Source organism: Tachysurus vachellii, chromosome 11 (assembly GCF_030014155.1).
Source record: "Tachysurus vachellii isolate PV-2020 chromosome 11, HZAU_Pvac_v1, whole genome shotgun sequence".
Lineage (NCBI taxonomy): Eukaryota > Metazoa > Chordata > Actinopteri > Siluriformes > Bagridae > Tachysurus > Tachysurus vachellii.
In genome coordinates this window covers 25,600,122-25,622,621 of record NC_083470.1, presented here as the reverse complement: position 1 = coordinate 25,622,621, position 22,500 = coordinate 25,600,122, and the positions used below count along the sequence as shown (strand labels likewise).

At 38.6% G+C, this 22,500-nt stretch overlaps 1 protein-coding gene across 3 annotated transcripts; it reads right to left on the bottom strand.

Annotated features, from left to right (window-relative positions):
* Positions 1–2,313: 2,313 nt before the first annotated feature.
* arid5a (AT-rich interactive domain 5A) lies at positions 2,314–20,793 on the bottom strand. Of its 3 annotated transcripts, XM_060882066.1 has the most exons (7): positions 20,660–20,793; positions 15,222–15,310; positions 8,135–8,300; positions 7,442–7,494; positions 6,075–6,172; positions 4,657–4,807; positions 2,314–4,039 (listed from the first exon to the last, which is right to left on the bottom strand). In XM_060882066.1, exons 1-7 carry the CDS (start codon positions 20,661–20,663, stop codon positions 2,933–2,935), a joined length of 1,668 nt encoding a protein of 555 aa, XP_060738049.1. In that variant the 5' UTR covers positions 20,664–20,793; the 3' UTR covers positions 2,314–2,932. The 3 variants fall into 3 exon arrangements, with proteins under 3 accessions (XP_060738049.1, XP_060738050.1, XP_060738048.1); XM_060882067.1 differs by lacking the exon at positions 15,222–15,310 and having other exon boundaries at positions 20,660–20,781; XM_060882065.1 differs by lacking the exon at positions 20,660–20,793 and having other exon boundaries at positions 15,222–15,449.
* Between the last annotated feature and the right edge of the window lie 1,707 nt (positions 20,794–22,500).

Sequence of the window (22,500 nt, the reverse complement as noted above, 5' to 3'; positions counted from 1 at the left end):
GCCACCTTTCTTTGCAAGGACACTCAAAAGCCTGCCATCCATGGATTCTGTCAGTGTTTTGATCTGTTCACCGTCAACATTGCGTGCAGCAGCAACCACAGCCTCCCAGACACTCTTCAGAGAGGTGTACTGTTTTCCCTCCTTGTAAATCTCACATTTGATGATGGACCACAGGTTCTCTATGGGGTTCAGATCAGGTGAACAAGGAGGCCATGTCATTAGTTTTTCTTCTTTTAGACCCTTTCTTGCCAGCCATGCTGTGGAGTACTTGGACGCGTGTGATGGAGCATTGTCCTGCATGAAAATCATGTTTTTCTTGAAGGATGCAGACTTCTTCCTGTACCACTGCTTGAAGAAGGTGTCTTCCAGAAACTGGCAGTAGGACTGGGAGTTGAGCTTGACCCCATCCTCAACCCGAAAAGGCCCCACAAGCTCATCTTTGATGATACCAGCCCAAACCAGTACTCCACCTCCACCTTGCTGGCGTCTCAGTCGGACTGGAGCTCTCTGCCCTTTACCGATCCAGCCACGAGCCCATCCATCTGGCCCATCAAGACTCACTCTCATTTCATCAGTCCATAAAACCTTAGAAAAATCAGTCTTCAGATATTTCTTGGCCCAGTCTTGACGTTTCAGCTTGTGTGTCTTGTTCAGTGGTGGTCATTTTTCAGCCTTTCTTACCTTGGCCATGTCTCTGAGTATTGCACACCTTGTGCTTTTGGGCACTCCAGTGATGTTGCAGCTCTGAAATATGGCAAAACTGGTGGCAAGTGGCATCTTGGCAGCTGCACGCTTGACTTTTCTCAGTTCATGGGCAGTTATTTTGCGCCTTGGTTTTTCCACACGCTTCTTGCGACCCTGTTGACTATTTTGAATGAAACGCTTGATTGTTCGATGATCACGCTTCAGAAGCTTGGCAATTTTAAGAGTGCTGCATCCCTCTGCAAGATATCTCACTATTTTTGACTTTTCGGAGCCTGTCAAGTCCTTCTTTTGACCCATTTTGCCAAAGGAAAGGAAGTTGCCTAATAATTATGCACACCTGATATAGGGTGTAGATGTCATTAGACCACACCCCTTCTCATTACAGAGATGCACATCACCTAATATGCTTAATTGGTTGTAGGCTTTCGAGCCTATACAGCTTGGAGTAAGACAACATGCATAAAGAGGATGATGTGGTCAAAATACTCATTTGCCTAATAATTCTGCACTCCCTGTATAATATTATATATATATATATATATATATATATATATATATATATATATATATATATATATATATATATATATATAATATTATATATATATTAATGATAATATATTATTATTAACATATATAAATACTAATAACTATAATAATAATATATATAAGAATATATTAATAATAATATATGATCATAACAATAACAATTCTTCTTTTTCTTCCTATTATTATTATTATTCATTCATCTTCTACCGCTTATCCGAACTACCTCGGGTCACGGGGAGCCTGTGCCTATCTCAGGCGTCATCGGGCATCAAGGCAGGATACACCCTGGACGGAGTGCCAACCCATCACAGGGCACACACACACACACACACTCTCATTCACTCACGCAATCACACACTAGGGACAATTTTCCAGAGATGCCAATCAACCTACCATGCATGTCTTTGGACTGAGGGAGGAAACCGGAGTACCCGGAGGAAACCCCCGAGGCATGGGGAGAACATGCAAACTCCACACACACAAGGTGGAGGTGGGAATCGAAACCCCGACCCTGGAGGTGTGAGGCGAACGTGCTAACCACTAAGCCACCGTGCCCCCCTATTATTATTATTATTATTATTATTATTATTATTATTATTATTATTATTATTATTATTATTATTGTTGGTGTGTGTGTGTGTGTGTGTGTGTGTGTGTGTGTGTGTGTGTGTGTGTGTGTGTGTGAAATTACCAGACATCTCATTCAGAACTGTTTTTAGTCAGATATGACAAGGGTTTGCCCATTTCCGTCACATCTGGTTAGACAACAGAAACGTATAATGTACTGGGGCATTTTGTTTTATTAATGACTGTCAGGTTGAGAGAGAGAGAGAGAGAGAGAGAGAGAGAGAGATAGAGAGAGAGAGAGAGAGAGAGAGAGAGAGAGAGAGAGAGACTCAGATTTAGCACTCTGGCCAATAGGGGGCGCTACAACATTAATACAACTGCAAAGTCTTTATACAACATATACAAAGCAATAGCAACTGGTGCAATTTTGGAACATTGTTCCTACACTGTCAATCATTTTAACTTCGATTGCTTCCATTAAATTTACTAGAGTGCAACAAAATAGTTCATTTATTTCAGTTCAGTGCACTACACAGTATAACGTTTGTCAAACCTGAGAGGAATTTTATACACAGCAAATTTATTTAATAAAAAAAATATATTATATACACAGTAAAAAATATACATGTTAACAAACACATTACTTCATTGGAAGGATTCGGTCAGTAGTGCGAAGTAATAGATCGATAATATTCTTGTTTGTTTTTAATTATTACTAATATTACTTATGGTTTCTTACAGTTTAGTAGCATTCAGTACTTAAAAATGAGATTTTTCTATCACATCATCAGAGAAAAAGATCTTTTAAGGAAAAATATGCCTTGTGAACTGCTATCTCTAATTTTAACCTGCGCCCGATCAAATCCGGAGGATTCTGAAGTGATAAGAAGCTGATGTGATGTGGAAATCTGTATTTTAAGTTGAGATAAACAAATAACATTGAATTAAAAAAAACATTTGTCAAGAGATTCAAGTCATCATACATAGTGGAAGTAAAATGACTACTGGTGTGAATTTCTTATGCATAACATAACATAAGCTACATTATAATGACCCTGTGTCAAGCTATAACCACTACAAACAGGTGACAATCCAATCCAAGTTGCAGGGGTTAATATGGCTGCAGTGTTGCCATGCTGAATCCGGCAGGTGGATGCCAGACCGGCACCGGGTACGGGTAAGGACGCAACGTGGCCTCGTACGGCCCGGGAAAGGGACCCTGCAGGGGATGTGTGGGATGAGTCTGGGACTGAGGAATGCTGAGATGAGGGAAGAGAATGGGTTGAAAGGGTAAAGCTTTCATCTGTTCCAGCGCCTCCGCTCCGGGCCGGTTGAAACCTGACAGCAGGTATGGCAAGGTGGGCAATCCGGTTTGGTGCACAAGGTACTGCTGCGTCGGCATTGGCTTGGGAACCACCATCTTGGATTTGTCATTCCGATCTGGGAAGCGTAGAGTAGACGGGATCTTTTCTGTGCTACTTGGCCTCTTGGAATTGGGAGTGTGGTTTTTATATAGTGAATGGAATGACACTGGCCTCCAGTGGTCGTGGGAGCGAGGGACGACCTTGGTGAAGCTTGAATTAGCTTGAGGCACCATGGGTATCCGGACTGATGGGTGTCTCTGTGTTTTGTCTGGGTATGTAGATGTGAGGTTCAGGAAGCTGTGGTGAAGTTGGCGTGGCAAAGAGGACATATCTTTGGGGCAGGGGTAATGGATGAGGGGTAACGGCTGGCACACACGCCCAATAGATTTAGGAGAAGCTCCGAAGCGTGCTGGTTTATGCTTCTTCGTTTCTGGAACTGGTGTCTTCTGGATTGGAACGGTTGCACAGTCCTCAGAGGACACGGAGAAAGGGGAGTTGCTCCGTGAAGGTGAGGGGGAGGAGAGAGGCAGGGGCGAGCTGTCAGAAGCGTGACTTTCGTGTCCGGAAGGTGTAGACATATGTGACAGGTGAATCACAGATGGTCTCTCAGGTTCTGTTCCATCCTCCAAGCCAGCAGGGGGAGCTATGCTCAAGCTTGCCTGCGCCAGACGCTTCTTTTTCTCCAGAGGGGAAATAACAAGGGCAGGGACTAGTGGCTGAAGAAGAGGCTTCTCTCTGAGGCACATGTCTTGAGGTGAGACCTGGTCATTATCCGAATTATCTGAAGAAACCGGCCATGGTCCAGAGTGAGAACACACTCCTCTCTCACAGGGGTGACTTCCTTTCAGGACTTCCTGATAAACAACACACACACACACACGTTTTAGAGTAAAGTTCAAGAAGCCCATCAGAATAGTTTAAAAGTTCATCTCAGACTTTTTGCTTTTAATTCGACTCCTACTACCTACTCTAACACACTAATCAAAATATAGCCCAATATTTTATTTTCTCCATGTTAAAGGGGTTTCCATATCAAACAGGATTCCGAGTAAAACAACTTAACAACTAAACAAGCTCCAACGTCGATATCAGACGCAACTCACATGTGAAAGAATACAGATTGGAAAAATCCTCAGGTTTTCCTTAGAAACATCTCAAGCCGTTGAGATAAAACACACAGGAAGTTCAACTGAAGTTAATCTACATGCTCATTATCTTGTCTGACTTCCTGTGGTATTTCTCAGCATGACATATATTTGAGCGAGCAATTCGTATTCTAGCATCAAAGAGATTCTAAATGGTATTTGGGTTAGTTTCAGGGAAAAAAAAATGTATTGTTATGGAATGGAAGATAAGATAAAAGGTAAAAATATTTTGCTACTGAAACCACATTTTATTACGGACTAAGCCCTTAAATGCAAATGCACAATGAATACAATGTGTTTTTTTTTTGTTTTTTGTAAAATTTTACCTCAGGATCATCTCCATCTCCTCTGCGTCTTTTCTTGCTCTCGTTTTTGCCCTTGCCCTCTTCACTCCTCTTGTACTGTTTACGAGGTTTAGATGGAGGAAGTGGCTTGTCTTCCTCTCCCCTCCGATGCCTTTCGTAAGGTAGAACTAACCTGTTGTGAGAAAGGACAGACACAACCGTGAATGTTGTGAAACTCCTGGGTATAAAATCCCAACACCAGATTCCTTTCGGTTTTGAAACTCTTCACGAACCATCGAGCCACCACCGTCACATTCCTGTTGCGATTTCAATCAGAGATTTGAAATTTCTGAGACTTCGCTTTGTTGCACGGACCATCAGTAAATAAATAAAAGATCTGTTCCGTTATTGAGCACTTTATAATATCTCAGTTTTGATTGTTTCTACATTACGTTTCTCACTTCCATTCTCTCATGCTGGAGCTAAGACTTTTCTCCATGACATAGCAGACATGTGGACTTGTCAAATACCTACATCATGTTATTTTACTTCCAAATTCCAGTCTAATTCTGCAAGATAGATTTTAATATCTACTGTAGTATCCAGCATCAATTCATCACAGCATCATTGTTTTACAATAATAAAATTTTTGCATGTTCTCCCCGTGCCTCGGGGGTTTCCTCCGGGTACTCCGGTTTCCTCACCGGTCCAAAGACATGCATGGTAGGTTGATTGGCATCTCTGGAAAATTGTCTGTAGTGTGTGAGTGCGTGAGTGAATGAGAGTGTGTGTGTGTGCCCTGTGATGGGTTGGCACTCCGTCCAGGGTGTATCCTGCCTTGATGCCCGATGACGCCTGAGATAGGCACAGGCTCCCCGTGACCCGAGGTAGTTTGGATAAGTGGTAGAAAATGAATGAATGAATGAATGAATGAATGAATGAATAACGTCTTGAATTGTTCTGATGACATCTTTGACATTACATTGATGACATCACAGCGATGTCATCAAAACACATGCAGCTGAACTGAACCGATGATTCGATTCAGTTCAATTTCACCTTGTATAGAATTGTTAACAATTGTCCCAATGCTGATTTACAGAAATGTATAAATTCAGATTTTGAATGTATCCCAATGAGAAAGATATCTTCCTCATCTGGGTGATGATGATGATGAAGTATGATCAGATACCATGTACTGAAGTGCCTGTCAAAGAAAGTGATGATATCTCATGCGTATGTGATGACTCAACGACGAGACGTCGTATCAAACCCCATTCCAGAAACATGTTTGTCTGGAATAGCACAAAACTGTCTGCTAATTCTAGACGACCGTGGTAATAAGAAAAGGAATAGAAAATCCTACAGGATCGATCATCACATGAATCTGAAATAAATCCATTCATATCCATCACGTCGGATTATTTTGCTATACCTAGCGCTTGTTTGATGGATTTTACCTTTCATAATGTCTGCGAGTGCAGGTAGCAGCGCTGGTGCTGCCCGGACTACCTCCCAACTCATCATATACGTTCTTCCACAACCGCCGGGTCGTCACCTGGCAACACACACACAAACACACACAGTAAGAACACACACTGTGATAACAAAAGTTACTCTATGGGAGGAGTAAAATAGCGGGAAATCACTCACACGTTGTAATTAGGCTCCTGTTATTCCACAACCAATGATTCCAACTTTTATTTATATTTTGATGCGGTTCTTTTTATTCTTTTAATGTTTTTCATTTAATGTTGTTGAAAAAACTAAATCCATGTCATTTACGCCATAGCGGCTCTCAACATCTGCTCCCTCACTCACTGTCCTCTGTCAAAGAAATCCAACGTTACAGCTTTACATCAGACTCTTACGCAACTCCAACACTAGAGACTCCTTCCATCGATGATAACGTTTCACCATATCAGTGATTTCACACGTGGTTTTTTTTTCTTTACTGAGAAAAGCAATCAGAACGGACTTTCTTCTGAGTGACTGAGAACCGAGCAGCACTGTGGTATACACGAAATGTTTCAGATTTTACTGGAACTCTCAGTATTGCGATTAGTAAGCGATCGATTTATATGATCGACGCTCGCTCACGGTCACACCGATAAACCTGCAGTGACTAATTGTGCGATTGTGTGTTTGTGTACTGTGGCGTGTTATGAGTAACACAATATCTGTGTGATTATCTAAACTATCCTGAGTCTTCTTAGTCATAATGTAATAATTTAGTGTTTTAGAAAATGTTCTCACACATCTGTGTGTTTTGATCTGAGCGGGCTTTCGCTAAAGCGTGTTATTTTAGAATTTTTAGTTATTTTAAAAACATTTACACACGTTATTTTTCTAAGAACGCTTAAAAGAAAGCAGGTAGGTGCACACGTTCATCTCCTCAGATCTTTGATAAGTAAAGCTGGCTAGCATGGAGAGACCCGCTCTAACCACAGACACTTGAGCGAGTGGAAACTTTCTGAGTGAGCGGTATAAAAGAAAAAAAAAAGCAGAGGTGGGCAGAGGGTCTTGCAAATAGCTTCAGGATGTCTGAGATAGGAAGTTGGACCCCCTCCCCGAGCTCGCGTTGTGGTTTTAACGGCCAAAGCTTTGAAAGTGAATTCAGGACAAGCTTAAGTTTCCACTTCAGAGATGGAACGAGAGCAAAGTGATGGCCACAGAAACACACAGCACAGTAAAACCTCCATCTCGAAGAGCTGCTGACCAAAGCGCAGCGAGGTGTTTACGAGATGCTACGAGAGCTGATGGAGCTTTTCTGTTTGTCTGTGTCTATGTGTGTGTTTTTTGTGTTTGTGTTTGCATGCAAACTTACCGACTCGTAGCCTCCGAGTATCTCCACAGCCTTGTAGATTTTCCACAGGTTAACTGAAACACACACAAAGAGTAAACAAAGATTTACTAATAAAGTTCTAACAATTTTTTTTCCTCAGTAAACAAAATACAAATTTATCCATGACGTCGACAACCAACCAACGTCGGTATCCAGCGTTCGATTCTTTTCAATGTTACTATCTGTACTTTAATTTATATGTTATCATCAAAATCACAAATGATTGCACAAATCATTGTTAGTGTTAATGTTAACAACTGAAAATGCTGTTTCTTATTTGTACGTCCTAGAAACTGCAGTATATGTAAAAATATTAACACCCTATTAACGACCCTTGCACACGATTCCTTAATATACACTAATATAACATTATAAACTAATAACATTAACTCTTCCAAGTGACTCTTCCAAACAATTCCTTTCATTTTAATTTTTAATTTACTTTCGTTTTTGATTCTTTCAATCGATTCATATTTTTCATATGTGGATATTCGCACACGATTCATGCGTTTTTACAAATGACTCTTTCAAATGATTCCTTTAATTTTCATATGTGGATATTTACATGATTCGTGACTCTTGGCTCATGATTCATTTATTTCACAGGTGAGGCCTGCACATGATTCCTTAAGATTAACATTAACATTAACACCAAGCACACGTTGCTTTACTCACTCTGTTTAAAGCCGAGATGAGGAATTCTCTCGATGGGTGTGCCTCTTTCCTTCATAAACCGATACAGGTTCATGATAAACGCCCTCTCCTCACTCTCTGATTGGCCAGACTTGGTCTCCTCTGCGCTCCCATTGGTCAGTTCAGAACTCGCCATTTCCCTGTTGATCTAAAGAAGAAAGAAAAAAGAAAGAATAAACAAATGAATTAAAACACTCAGATTCCAAAGGATCGACAGACGTACCTAAAGTACAACACCGCCGATGAACAATAATCCCCTAAAATTCCAGCGCAATATAAAAAAGTGAGAACTTTTTTGTTTTCTATTTCCACTTACAGGAAGACACTTCTCTTTTTTCTTTTCTTTTTGATTGAGTCGATTGCTTTGAATTTCACTTTCATATAAACAAAATTCACACATTAAGAAAAAAAAACCCATTCTGATTCACTTTCTCATCATCTCCTCAAATTTCAGGTGAATGTGGGTTCATATCACCTCCTTCCGGGACGATTCATAGTAAAACTGAGAATGTGTGTGTTTTTTTTTTTGTTTTTTTCTTCTGCTTCTTGTTCTTTTTCTTCATCGCTTTGAACACCTAAGCTGTCATCCTGTTTGAAGCGAAACCTATCAGGGGTTTCACACACAGAGGCCTCTGCACTAGACTGCACTCTCACTCTCAACAGTAAAAGCACAGACATACACACACACACAGTATGGCATATAAGACAATCAACACAAATACTCTAAGTCTACAATTGTGTCCTGAATTAAAAGAGAACTCTTTTAACCCTTTTCATAACAAGTCACGTTTTCAGCTTAACATAAAGGTGTGTGTTCATTATGTTAATACGTGTGACATGTAGCGAGATGCTTTCACCCCGAGCTTTGATTTAGATCGAACGATCACAATATTCGGATGTAAAATTGAAATTTTATTTCACACGCATTACAACGAGATTTAATTTTTTTGATTGATTTATTTGCCACTTCATTTATAACACATGCTTCCTTTACATTCACAAATGACTCTTCTTTGATTTACTCTTCACAATTTACTTATTTAAATATTTTTAGTCGCTTCATTTATTTTACAGGTGACTCCTGCAAAAGATTCCTCAACATACGCAAGTGACTCTTTTGAACTATTCCTTTAATTTCGCATGTGAATCAGCAGATATGATTCCGGTCATTTCTTATGTAAATTTTCATACATGATTCATTTATTTTCACAATTTCTTTGGTTTTATCAAGTGGCCCTCGCACACGATTCCTTGATTTCCACTTGATTTTTTGTTTTGTTTAACATGATTCATATATTGTCACATGTACTTTTTTATTTATTTACATTTAGAATGATTTTTTTTCAGAACACATAATTCACGATTCAAGGTTCAAACTTCATCCTGATTATCTCATCTCGCTGTGGTTTAAATGACTTTATTCTCATTTCATACCGATTTTTATTTTATTTTAGGTTTATTTGAAACTGTCACATAAAGGAACTAATAATAATAATAATCATCATCATCATCATCATCATCCTCGGAACACCTCTATATTATATACCTTTATATTTTCCTGTGAAAAATTCTGTCTTTTTCTTCCTATAAAGAAACAGCTGATGTCATAAGGACTTGAACATGGAGAAGTCTGAAAGAACACGCTGGTGAAACGAGGGAAATTGCTGGAATTATGCAACATCAATGTCGACTATGCAATATTCATGTCTAAAGTAGTAAAGGAACGAAGGGATTTCATGAAGCCGGAAATTATAGACTGGTCAGTGTCACAGCAGAGCTGGAGTCTTTACTGGGAACACTGGGCATAAGGTGGGAGAACATCCTGGACAAGGACACGGACACACACACACACCTAGGCAGAATTTATCTTCACCAATCCACCTGCTAGTGTGTTTTTTGTAGGAAAGAAAGATACCAGAGAACCTGAAGGAAACCCACACAACGTGACAGACAGAAACCTGAGGAAACTCAGGATCACGCTTCAAATTTCAACACTGTGTTTTTTTTCTGCAATAACATCAGAAAAATTGCTTGTTACGTTTTTTACGCTATTACGCTTTCACGTGTTGTAACAGAAAAGAAAGAGATAGAAACAGAAATAGGCAGAAAAAAAAGAACAACAAAAAAAAAGTTCTGATTAGATGTGAACTGTATAATAAAAAGCTATGTATAATCCCAGCAGAGTTAAAACTGGATGATTGTTGGTGTGACAGCAACAGAAGCGTGTTGAAATATTCAGCAGTCCAGATTCATTCTGAATCATTAATATCTGTTGTAACAACATATTTATTAGGTGTAAAATCTTTAATGGCAAACAGTTCCTTTCCCATGGAAGATGAGCTGTATGTGGCAAAAAAACAAGTGAATATCAGCAAAAAAAAGATGCCAGGATGTCTAGTGTGGTCAAGTCAAAAGTGGAAGTGTGTTTAAGTGGCAACCTGAATAAATAAACAGCGGAGACAATGAGACTCAGTGAGATGCAGGCCACAAAGCAGGAAATGAAAACACCAGGGCAGCACAAACACACACCAACTGTCACAGGATCAATCACACGCTCAACCGTTCTACAGCGTTTTTATGAAGTGAGGAAAGAATTGTGGTCGGTGTGGCAGTGAGAGATCATTCGCTCCTGAATTCAACTGATATTATTCAGACCAGGAGTTGCATGAAATGACATATGAGCAAAAAAGTACAGAGTGGAAAAAGAGAGAGAGAAAAAAAATATGCTTTTTACTCCTTTAAAAAGTGACTCACAAAAGATGGGTCTTAGTGTGTGTGCGCGTGTGTGTGTGTTTGTGTGTTATAGGGCATGGAGGTAGAATACTGCAAGACTGTTGGTGACGTTTGATCGATGAGTATCTTTCTCCTATAGATAGATAGATAGATAGATAGATAGATAGATAGATAGATAGATAGATAGATAGATAGATAGATAGATAAAGTGTACATGTAACAGTGTAAACTTACAATAAATAAAAGAACTTGAATGAATGCATCGCTGCTTCTGCAACAAGTTTATTTATTTTTTTATTTATTTATTGTAAGCTTATATAGCTTTTATTTATTGTTCATTTTTGTGGAATAAATACATTTAGCGTAGAAGATTAAATAAAAGAAGAATGAATTCGTCGGGATCTCGATTTCAACAGTTCAGAAGGCTGGTGGTGTCGGAGGTGGTTGTGGAAAAGCCATTTGAAAGCCACAGCCTCACATCTGCGTACGAGGCGTAGTCCAGAATGATCATGTACCGTGTCAGAATGTCTTCGGAAACTGGATTTGATCTCCAGATGTGACTCCATCGTAATGCCTCAGGGTTCCGACGAATTCCTGTCACCGTGACCCAGAGTCTCAAAGTCAAACGCAAACCAAACACTAGTATTCTAATATAGGTTTCTAATAAAGTGGCCATGGGTTGATAAGTCGCATGTGATGTCGTGCGTCGGAACAATTTCAGGGCATCGTCTGGTATCGGTTATCGCTTGTGATTTGTCTATAACGGGAATTTCTATCAGCACATCCAATATCTTCTGGAAATAAAAATCCGCCGCACCAGTGAGCTCAGCTAGAGCTTGTACAGTAAACCCTCGACTTTCCGTTTGACGTCTGCAGCGGTCGTCCGGGGGGCCTCGTGTAAATAAATGTTCACTCTTAGGGTTTCAGGGTGAATTGAAGTTCCTCAGAGATATCAGCCCTTCCCAGAAGCAGGCCTCTGAAATGACTAACATCGTCAGTGTTGAGGTGGCTGCTGCAGAGACTGAGTAATATCGAAGATGTGGGTCCCTTCTCTCGGTAGATGAATGAGTCATTTGGAAGACAAAGCTGAAACCTGTTCTGCGTTCTGTCAAGGGGATAATATTGCAAATGTGGGCCACAAAGGGGTAACCCTAAATGAGTCAAAAGTATCACACTGTCCTCTTCATAAACTTTTTGAGGATAGCTTCAGTGTCAGCACGTAGCTTCTGACCAGATTTGGCTCGTCTTCAGTGAAATTTCAGCCGCAGCATTCAGAGGCTGCCGTCTGCACAAACACTTCCTGTGAAATTGACAAAACCCAGTTTCGAAGAAAGAAGTCTTTTTAATTCGTGGAATCTGTGAGGCAAATCGAATCTGGGAACTTGTGCAATGTGAAGAGAATCTGACTCGATCCCAAAACCCAAAAAAAGCCTTTTTCGATTTAACCGAGAAATAGATACTTTATTATTGCTCCAGATGTTCGAAGAGGAGGTATTTCGTTGATATTTCAGACCACAAAGCTGTTCAATGCGACATTCCGGTTTCAAACAGGAAACAGTTTGTTGTCCGACTGCCGCTCCACTCCTCCCCCACCTCACTCCCACCCTCTCTGACAAAACCGCGACTAAAAACAGCTTGACACGACAAACTTGCCGTAAGCAGACTGCCTTAAATTTCCATCGTATTTGAAATTGGGCAAAGAAAAAAAACAGTGCGTGGGACACGTCAGTACCTTCTCAGAACGAAAGTCAGTCCGCGAATGTAAAGGACGCTGACAGGAAGGGCAGCTCTCGCCGCTGGAAATGTGCAGCTTCCGAAATCTGACGCAAGCTATTACGGTGTTGCGCACACAAAATAAAATGTTACTTCACTCCCAAGTGAGTCACAGATCAATCGAGAGTTCAAGGAATCGTTTGATAAAAAATGTAAATTCCACAGCCATCGTTACAGATGCCAGAATTAAGTCTAAAAAAATACCCTAAACTTTTCCCATCAATAAAAATACAATGCTCATGGTGCAGGATTTTGTGGCACACTTAAAAATGAGGAGGCGGAGCCTAGAGGACAGTGTGGTAAACGGTATATTGAGAGATCGTTCAAGATGGCCGCCACATAGCAACATGGCAGGCACTAAATTCAAGGGGTTTCGTTATCACGACGTGAAGTGGGCGTGTTTCCGGAGTTCTTTAAAAAAAAAAAAAAAAAACAGCATACTACGAAGGACAAAACAGTCATACAGGTTGATCTATTTTAGAAAACAAATAAGCAACCAAAAACTATGGTTATGGTTAGGGTAAGGGTTCGATGATCAAATAGGCCACGCCTACCTGATGACGCAATATCTGTTACGCTGTACTGAAATCCCTGGAAATAAGTGCCTGCCATAGCAACATAGCGACAAGGTAAAAAAAAAACGTGTTTGTGTTTCAAGTCAGAATGTGTCGCAAATCACGTAGAGCGTTTTGCTGACGTTCGGCTAAGCTACCTTAGCTGCGTAGCCTCTTTGTGTAGGAAAACCAAGATGGCAAACACGATCGCCAAACGTCATCAGCAAGATCTATTCGATTTCTGTTGAAATATTCCTTCAACTACTTGAGTAAATCATCACAAAGTGTGTTCTTGTGCGACAATATTATCGCACCGAAGTGGTTTGTTTTTATCACAACCAACAATGGTGACCAACATACTTTCCAAACCTATCTGGAATTTCTTTTAATGACAAACAGCACACGCACTTTCCAGAAAAAAACGCTCATCGTCGAATAAAAAGGCAAATCAGGTCAAGAACATGAGAAGAAATTCGAAACAGTAAGAACCGGCATGTTGAAACTCACAGAAGCATAATCATACTAAAACACTGATGAGTGTTGACCTACTGGAACATATACACACACACACATCAGTTTAAAAGACGTGCAAGTAATAAGTGCATATGAAAGGGGGGAAAAAACCGCCACTGACTCATAGCAGCTCTTTGAACATGCGCTCGTATGCTGAGTCTGAATTCCTCCATGTATGAAGGTTCAGAGTCATCCTGTATTTTTTCCTGTGAATATGTTGGAAATTGTACCTCAGTGTGACCTAGAATCAGAACTTTGGTGTGTTCTGCGTATTAGCGAACCAGGCGGATTCGTTATCTACGCAGGAAACGTGTAAACTTGTGCAAATCACAAGAACATTCACACACTACAGTAACAGCTCATACATACACAGTGATAACTGGCTGCATGTTTGTTTTAATGCAGTCACACATCTATGGACGTTTGTAACAGTCGGCGGTAAAGCCGTAAGTCGGTTTCACTATTTCTCTGCGTGTTTTTAAGGATAAAAAGTGCGGTTGCTAAGAGAATGACGGTTTATACGCCACGCAGACGTGTAGCTGCTATAAGGTAAGCGAGAACAGGAAGTTTTCGAACCAATCGCAAACTGATTTAAAGATAGAAATTTTCACATAAAGATTTTTTTTTCACAGCTTGATAAGTCACAACATCTTGAAGTTCTGTGTCGAATTTGATGAACGGAGATTGAAAGGTTTAGAAGTTATAACAGTTCAAGTGTTTCAACGGAAGCCAACGGGAATTTCGGCCAGGTTTGAGCTTCCGTTACAGAAAAACCGTCAATCGTAATTCCGATCGGTTTGTAAAATCAGAGCAGATTAAGGAGGAAAAACATGACGAAGGACCGTCTCGAGTTTGACGAATGGAAAGGTTTAGAAGTTATAAAAGTCAATGGGAATTTTGAGCTTTTCCCGTTACGTCATTCTGACCATTTTGATTCGATCGATTTCATTCAAAATGAGAGACGAGAAAGTGATGAGAAAAGTACAAGTTGCTGTTAAGTAACTCCGCTTCGTTATGCCACCCTCACTCACTCTCACTCATCTTCTACCGCTTATCCGAACTACCTCCGGTCACGGGGAGCCTGTGCCTCTCACAGGCGTCATTGGGCATCAAGGCAGGATACACCCTGGACGGAGTGCCAACCCATCGCAGGGCACACACACACTCTCATTCACTCACACAATCACACACTACGGACAATTTTCCAGTGATGCCAATCAACCTACCATGCATGTCTTTGGACCGGGGGAGGAAACCGGAGTACCCGGAGGAAACCGTTATGCCACTCATCGTTGATTATTTTCTTACAACAGCACAACACACTAACACGAGTGTTTATCAGGTGCTCAGTCCACACACTGTACGGCACATTGTAACATTTCCTTTACTATTTCAGGCAAATTAGTGATGACGATGTTTGTTTGTGAAATCGAGCCGAACATGAAAAAAGAAAAATTGGATGATTTTCAGCTGAACACGACATTTCATGGTCCTACCTGAGTCTGTGAATTCTCCTCCGTTTTCTCCTCCTCACACACATCTATGTGTTCTTCTTCACCACTCGCTTCTCCATGAGGCTCTGACACTGAAATTAGAGCCATGTGTTTGTTACAGCCTGCACAAAATGGGTGTTGAGGACAGAAATACACACTGCTGCTGTTGTTTTTAGGCGTGTGATCTTGTTTTTGATTGTGTTCCACTTTACACATGCATTTTACACACACACACACACACGCGCTCTTCTTCAGTAAAACCACAAGCAGCAAACACACAAATCTACAGTGCACTTTGAAAAGCGCTGCGGTGATTCCAATGCTGTACAAACAAATGCCGCTTGTGCAACGAAGCTGTTCCGTTCTGTCAAACGCTTCGCGGATAAATAAGCGTGTTATTGAGTCTATTACACTTTAATTCTTAGTTTATTACAATAAGAGCAAATGATCAGGTACCGTTTGCCAATTAAACACACTCCTTAACCAAAACAAGTTTCTTAATCAGACTAAATTCATTATTATTTATAACTCATCTACTGAAGTTCATACAGTCAAAAAATTTTCCAGACCAGAGAACCTTCATCCAATTAGATCAGGATTAACTTCAAAATTAACTTAAATTTCTATTTAGGTTTCAAATCTAGAACTTTTATGTTAATATATATATATATATATATATATATATATATATATATATATATATATATATATATATATATATATATATTAAAATAAATAAATAAATAAACACAAATAAACGCAGATAAAGTTGCTTACAGTTATAATGGAACCAATTACTCACTGATTTAAAGATAAGGGTTGGAGTTAGAGGAGTCAGTCGGATCAGTTCGAGAGAAGTTCAGCTTGATGCTTCAGAATGCCGAATGATTCAATAGAACGTCAATTTGAATTGCATTACATTAGATTAGATTAGATTAGATTAGATTAGATTAGATTCAACTTTATTGTAATTACATATTAGAGTTATCTTACTGATATCTAACTGAGCTGATGAGCTGATGATATATATATATATATATATATATATATATATATATATATATATATATATATATATATATATATATATATATCATATATATATATCATCTATATGTACATGCATAATGTAAAGAAGTAAAAGAACCCCAGAGTCGTGATCTGAGTAAGAATACGTGTACAGTGCAGAATCATTATTAATATCTTTTATATTATATATCTATTAATATCTAATAGCAGATTGTGATATGTATGATAATAGATAATTGTGATTATGATATGACTAATTTTTAATTAGTTGTGATAAAGGAGGAACATCTGTGACCTTAGAACATGCAGTTGCGTTGACTCTTACTTCAACACCAAACACTTGTGAGAAAAAAAAACGCTGATTATAACAAGTGAGAGAGAGAAAGAGAGAGAAAGAGAGAGATAGAGAGATAGAAAGAGAGAGAGAGAGAGAGAGAGAGAGAGAGAGAGAGAGAGAGCGAGAGAGAGAACTGTTCTAATATGAAACCGCATGCTTACAAACCTTGCTTCCTGTCTGTGTATATAAACCACAGCTTCATGACGCCTCAATCTAATATAAAATATTACTGCACGTATACACCATGGGGATTTCCATACGCTTTCTTGTGCATGTTGTGTATATACACCATACCAGTTACATATCTGATCACTTATCACTATTAATATCAGTGGGGTGGGGGTGAGGAACAAAAATATACGGCTAATGAGACAATACGCTGTGATAAAGGCCGGTGAAAAAGAGATAACGTGAATAAACTGCTGTAGAAGGAAGTAAGAGGATGCAAAAATAAATCTTTAGAGCACTCTGATTAGTCAGCAGGCGAACAGGAATTGTTCTAATTACTTAATAGCCTTTAATTACAGATTGACAAACAGAAGATTAATAGAACGAGTCTCCAGTGTCAGCGCTTTGTAGCAGTCAGAAAGCGGTAAAGCTGTAGCTTTTCAGAACAGAGGAGGTCTAAAATGAACTGTACAATTTCTCTGAAAAATGAACTTTTTATTTTATTTTTATGATTTTCTTTTTCAGGGAACTACTGTTTATAGTGTCTATAAAGTGAGAACAGGAACTAACCCGTTTCATCTGAGTTTCACAGTTAGACGGGGTTAAAAAAAAAAAAAAAAAAAAAAAGACGATGTCTTGTTCTTTAAGAACATAAAGAACATAAACTTTAAGCATAAAGAAATCTTAATAAAGAAAGACGTTTCTTTGCCGAAATCTCTGTTACAAGAAATTGGTGTTGAATAAGATGAATAAAACACTTTGAATGAATGTGCAGTTTTATTATAATCCTCAACTCTGTAATGGCAACATTAACTCACACCACCTACAGATACAGATTCTATATTTCTGTCACATGACTTTGCAAGCATTGGACTTGTCAAAATGTCAGCACTATTGAAGTGTGTGTGTGTGTACGAGTGTGTATGTGTGTGTGTGTGTGTTTCTTCATTTGCAAAAAGCTTTTGTGTCTCATTATAGACTGACTGTGGCCTGCACCCTACCCAACTTCCCCTTCCTCACTTCACCGCTCCTTTCCACACATATCAGAGAACGCTGCGCTTTCGAGATCACACACTTCCTGTGCTGCGGCAGTCTCTTAATTATTTGACTTCTGCATTTCATTCGCATCGCTACAGATGCATGGGGCAAACCAGGCCAAACTGGGACACATACACACCCAGCATGCTGTACGCTGATTTTTGTTACTTGTGTTTTACGGAAAAACCTCTAAACTCTGAATCGACGTGAGATGACAATGAATCATCGTGATGTTGCAGTCAAAATTAAAATTAAATGAGAACGAAGGTTAAACCCAAGAACGCTTGAGAGACGCTGTTAGGCCACGTCGGATAATTATGAAGCATGTCAAATCTGCATCAAAATAAACCGAGGTGAAAGGATTCAATCTGTGAAAGGATTCATTCAAATGACTCGCGTGTCATTCACAAATTGTTATTCGCACCTTCTGCTCGTATTCTCACTTTACGGGTTTGATTTTTTCACGTCCGAACTTTGATTGCTAATCTTAATTCCTACCCGGGCGTCTATCTGGAGTGCTTATTTTTTGTGTTGTAATGCAGCAACGAGGTCACGATGAGTCACAACTCAGATTCAGAACATTTACAAATCCTGCTTTACGGCTTTAAAGTTTTCGTGCTACGTTCGCAAATCAGTTACAGAGACGATGATCCGATCAGCATATCACCGAGCAGCAGCTCAGGCATTACATGAAATTACATGGGGACGCAGGGGGAAAAACATGTAACCTCAGTGAATTGAATGGCTGTTGGTGCGTTTTACATAAACTGCTGAGCTGAGATTTTCACACACAACACTGACTAAAGTTTACACAGAATAGTGCAACATCTTGTAAGTGACTCATGCTTCCTGGATCTTGGCAGGTCAACGGTGTAAAAAAAAAAAAAAAACAGGCAACGTTTTTCCTGTCTTCACCTTTCCAGAGCGGACGTGTGGAACACGATACCGTTTTCACCCGAACGACGTCAAGGTTCTGAGATGCTTTTCAGCTCAGCGCAGCTGTAAAGAGTGATTATTTTGAGAACCCGGCAGATTCTCCTTTGACCCCTCTCTCTACCCCTTCTCTCTTTCTCTCACATTAACATATCGTTTCCCTCTGCTGAACACTCGATGTTTTTTTTGTTTTTTTTATGCAGCTCATTCTGACTGACACTGCTGTGTGTTAAAACCCCAGGAGATCAGCAGTTCCTGAAATACTCAAACCAAACCATCTGGCACTATAAACCATGCCACAGTCATTGAGATAACATTTTTTTTTGTTGTGAACATTAACTGAAGCTCTTGATTTTTATCTGCACAATATTATGTATTGCATCGCTGCTACGTTATTGGCTGTTTGGATCATAAACATATACAACGGTCCGGTTTTCTGCTGATCTAATGTTTTGGTGCTGATGAACAGCGTTGAAACAATTGGGCTGGAATTATTAGCATTTCAAAAATAAATAAATAAATGAATAAATAAATAAATAAATCCAGCAGTTAATGCCTGGCCTATAAAGCATTGGTCCTGTGATAAACTTCATATGTAAATTTATCAGATGTCGGATTTTACGCTTGCTGCGTTACTGTACTGTGTTTCTGTTTCCCTTAACCACTTCCTGACTTCAGCCTACAGACACAAATATCTGGGTTCATGCGCTATGTGATACAACCTCTGGCTCTTTATTTAGCTGTAACTCACCTTATATTGTCAATTAAAACGCACTGATTATCCTAATATACTTAATAGACGTCGGATTATATTGCACACGAATCCTGAAGTGTTCGATTTCGTGTCAGATGCCAGATTCACACAAAACAATCTAAAGTAGCTTAATGATGTCAATTTCTGATCTGTAATATTAATAAAAACATTTCTTCCTACACGTATAAATAGAAAATACTATATTACCGTTACTTACTTATAATAACTACACTGTATACATCCAACAACAATATATAAATCGAATCCTGAATAATATTTAATTTATTTTATATATTTACCGGGTTATAACTACGTATGTGTAGCTTCTTAATCTGACATTTTAATTGAACATATTTCTGATTTAAACCTTCGGATCGTTATCGCGCGTCAACCTTTCAAGCTAAGTGGACAAAATTCATATCAACTTCCACCGGGAACATTTGGAGTATATAAATTCTCAGAATGCGCTTTCTTATCAAGATTTATTTTTCTTTAACCGTGATCGAACGTACGGTTTTCCCACAGTGGATGATCGAATAGCAGAAAAACAGAATTAGGACTCGGAATTTTCATGATTCAGACTCCAAGTGTCAAATCGCACACATGTGAACTCTTGAAGCTCCTCTCACTCCATCAATGTATCTCTCCATGCATCTGTCTCTCTATTACTGACACACGCTCTCTCTTTCCATCTCTTCCATACACTAGTAGCATGTGCACACACACACACACACACACACACACACACACACACACACACACACACACACACACACAAAAACACACTAATTCCATTTTTATTTCTATGAATCGACCTGTATCGCTCTCTCGCTCCTTCTGTCTATCTGTCTTTCATCCTCGAGCTCATCAAACATTTTCAAACTGTCAGACAGCCAACATCAGAGTCTGTCATGATCAAATTTACTGTTTTCATTTAACATCGCATTAATTTCATTTCATTCCTATAATTAAGTCTTTTATTCCATCACATTGTGTAGTTTGTTTTTAGATCCTTACACACGTTTATACTCGTATCGTTATCCTTTTCTTTATCCTTTTTTATTCTCTCTTGTGCTTTCTTTTATATGACTGTTTCATTACTTGTCACTTCACCATTATCAATAAATAAATCTTTATCCACTTACAGTAAAAGTAGCAGCAATAGAAATAGATCAGACGTACCCATTGTGAACGCGTGTCTCTCCTCAAGCTTCAAATCTGTGTGTGTGCGTGTGTGTGTGTGTGTGTTTGTGCGTGCGTGTGTGTGTGTGTGTGTGAGAATGTCTTCCTTCAGTGTGTATTCTCGTTTATGCTCTCTCACCACAAGGCATAAGACTTTCGAAATTTCGAGGTCTGAACCAGATTGGTTGTTCCAGTTGTCATTGGGCAAAAAAAAAAAAAAAAGAAGATATAAATAAATAAATAAAACACACTTTCACTTCCTTACCTTCTCAAGCAAAGTATCATGGGATTTGGAGTTGACTTGCTTATTTTTTTTTTTTATATGAACAGTAATGATTATTAATTAGTAATTATCACTAACTTTGATTTTATGAGCAAAAGAGTGAAAAAAATGTGAAATGTATTCACTAAATATTCAGGATGATAATAATAATAATCATAATTATAATAAAATATTGACTTAGACATCGTTTACATCAAATATTTAAACTCTTATTTTTTAAAGCATCATTTTTTGACACTTACATTATCCAGCAAACTCTTTAAAGAGCCAAAATAGAAAACCCTCTTTTTTTTTTAATGAGTGTTTGTATTAAACTTAAAATTATTGTCAGTAATTTTCATTAAAACACCTGGAACCTGTTTGACATTCAGACAAACGTTTTCTAAAGGTTTGTTAAGTAACTAAATGCCTTGTAAATAGTGAATCTTTATTAAACGGAAAACTCTGTTCGTCGTTGCCGTATTAAATATGTTTCTGTATGTTGTGTAGGTGCGAATCGTTCCTCAAAACATACTTAAAAACGATCAGAAACGTGTTTTACTCTAGTTTTATACTTTTATTCTGATAAATAATTTTTTGCTTTTTATGACATGAATTGCTTTTCTGTCGGCCTACAAATTTTTAAAGAAAATAAATCAGTAATTTTATTATAGAATGAATCTCCAAAAATCCCAACACAATCCTACACGAATGCAACAACAGATAAAAAAGAATTTGCGAATATGAAGTTGGAATTTTATCTTTAAAAAAATGACAATATTTGTTGCTCATGAGGCGTTTTTAGATTTATTACATATTCAGTCTGTAGACTATTCACTAGTGTTAATTTCGTCACCTATTTTTAATTTAGTCTTAGTCTTGTGCCAAATGTCCTTGTTAGCTTTAGTCATATTTAGTCATTCACATATCTTTTTTTGTTAATCAAGTTTTAGTCGACTAAAGTCTCGTCATCTTAGTCTAGTTTTAGTCAAAAGAAAACTCAAGGTATCTTAGTCAAGTTTTAGTCGACTAAAAGTCTTTTAATTTTAGTCTCCTTTTAGTCAAAAAATTGTAGTCTTTTTTTTAAAATAACACATTATTACTGAGATTATTACTGATAAACATTTCAGTAAAAAAAGTGTTTCACATATGTTTCACTCAAACCTGACTGCACATCACATTTTTTACTTTATTGATGCTGCTTTTAATCGTAATGCAAAGACCGGTCATCGGGACATAAGCTGTCATGTACAATAAAAGAGCCTGCGCAGCGACAGGAAATACAATTTAACACAAAAAGCTGCCTAGACCAGGGGTGGACTTGTGCTCAGGATTTTTTATTTTTTGAGCGGCGTGTGGACGAATTGTTTCTACGCACACACTAAACAGCGCGAAGCCACGAACTTGTTCTGAACATTTTAAAGGCGTAACAGCTGATGAAAAAATCAGAGACAATTGTAGACGAAAATGAAGAGAGATTTTATCTTAGTTTTTATTTTATACAAAACATTTTCGTCTCGTCTTTTAAGTGTAGCCATCTTCCAGAACAGAAGATCCAACGTTAAGTGTAGCCGTCTTC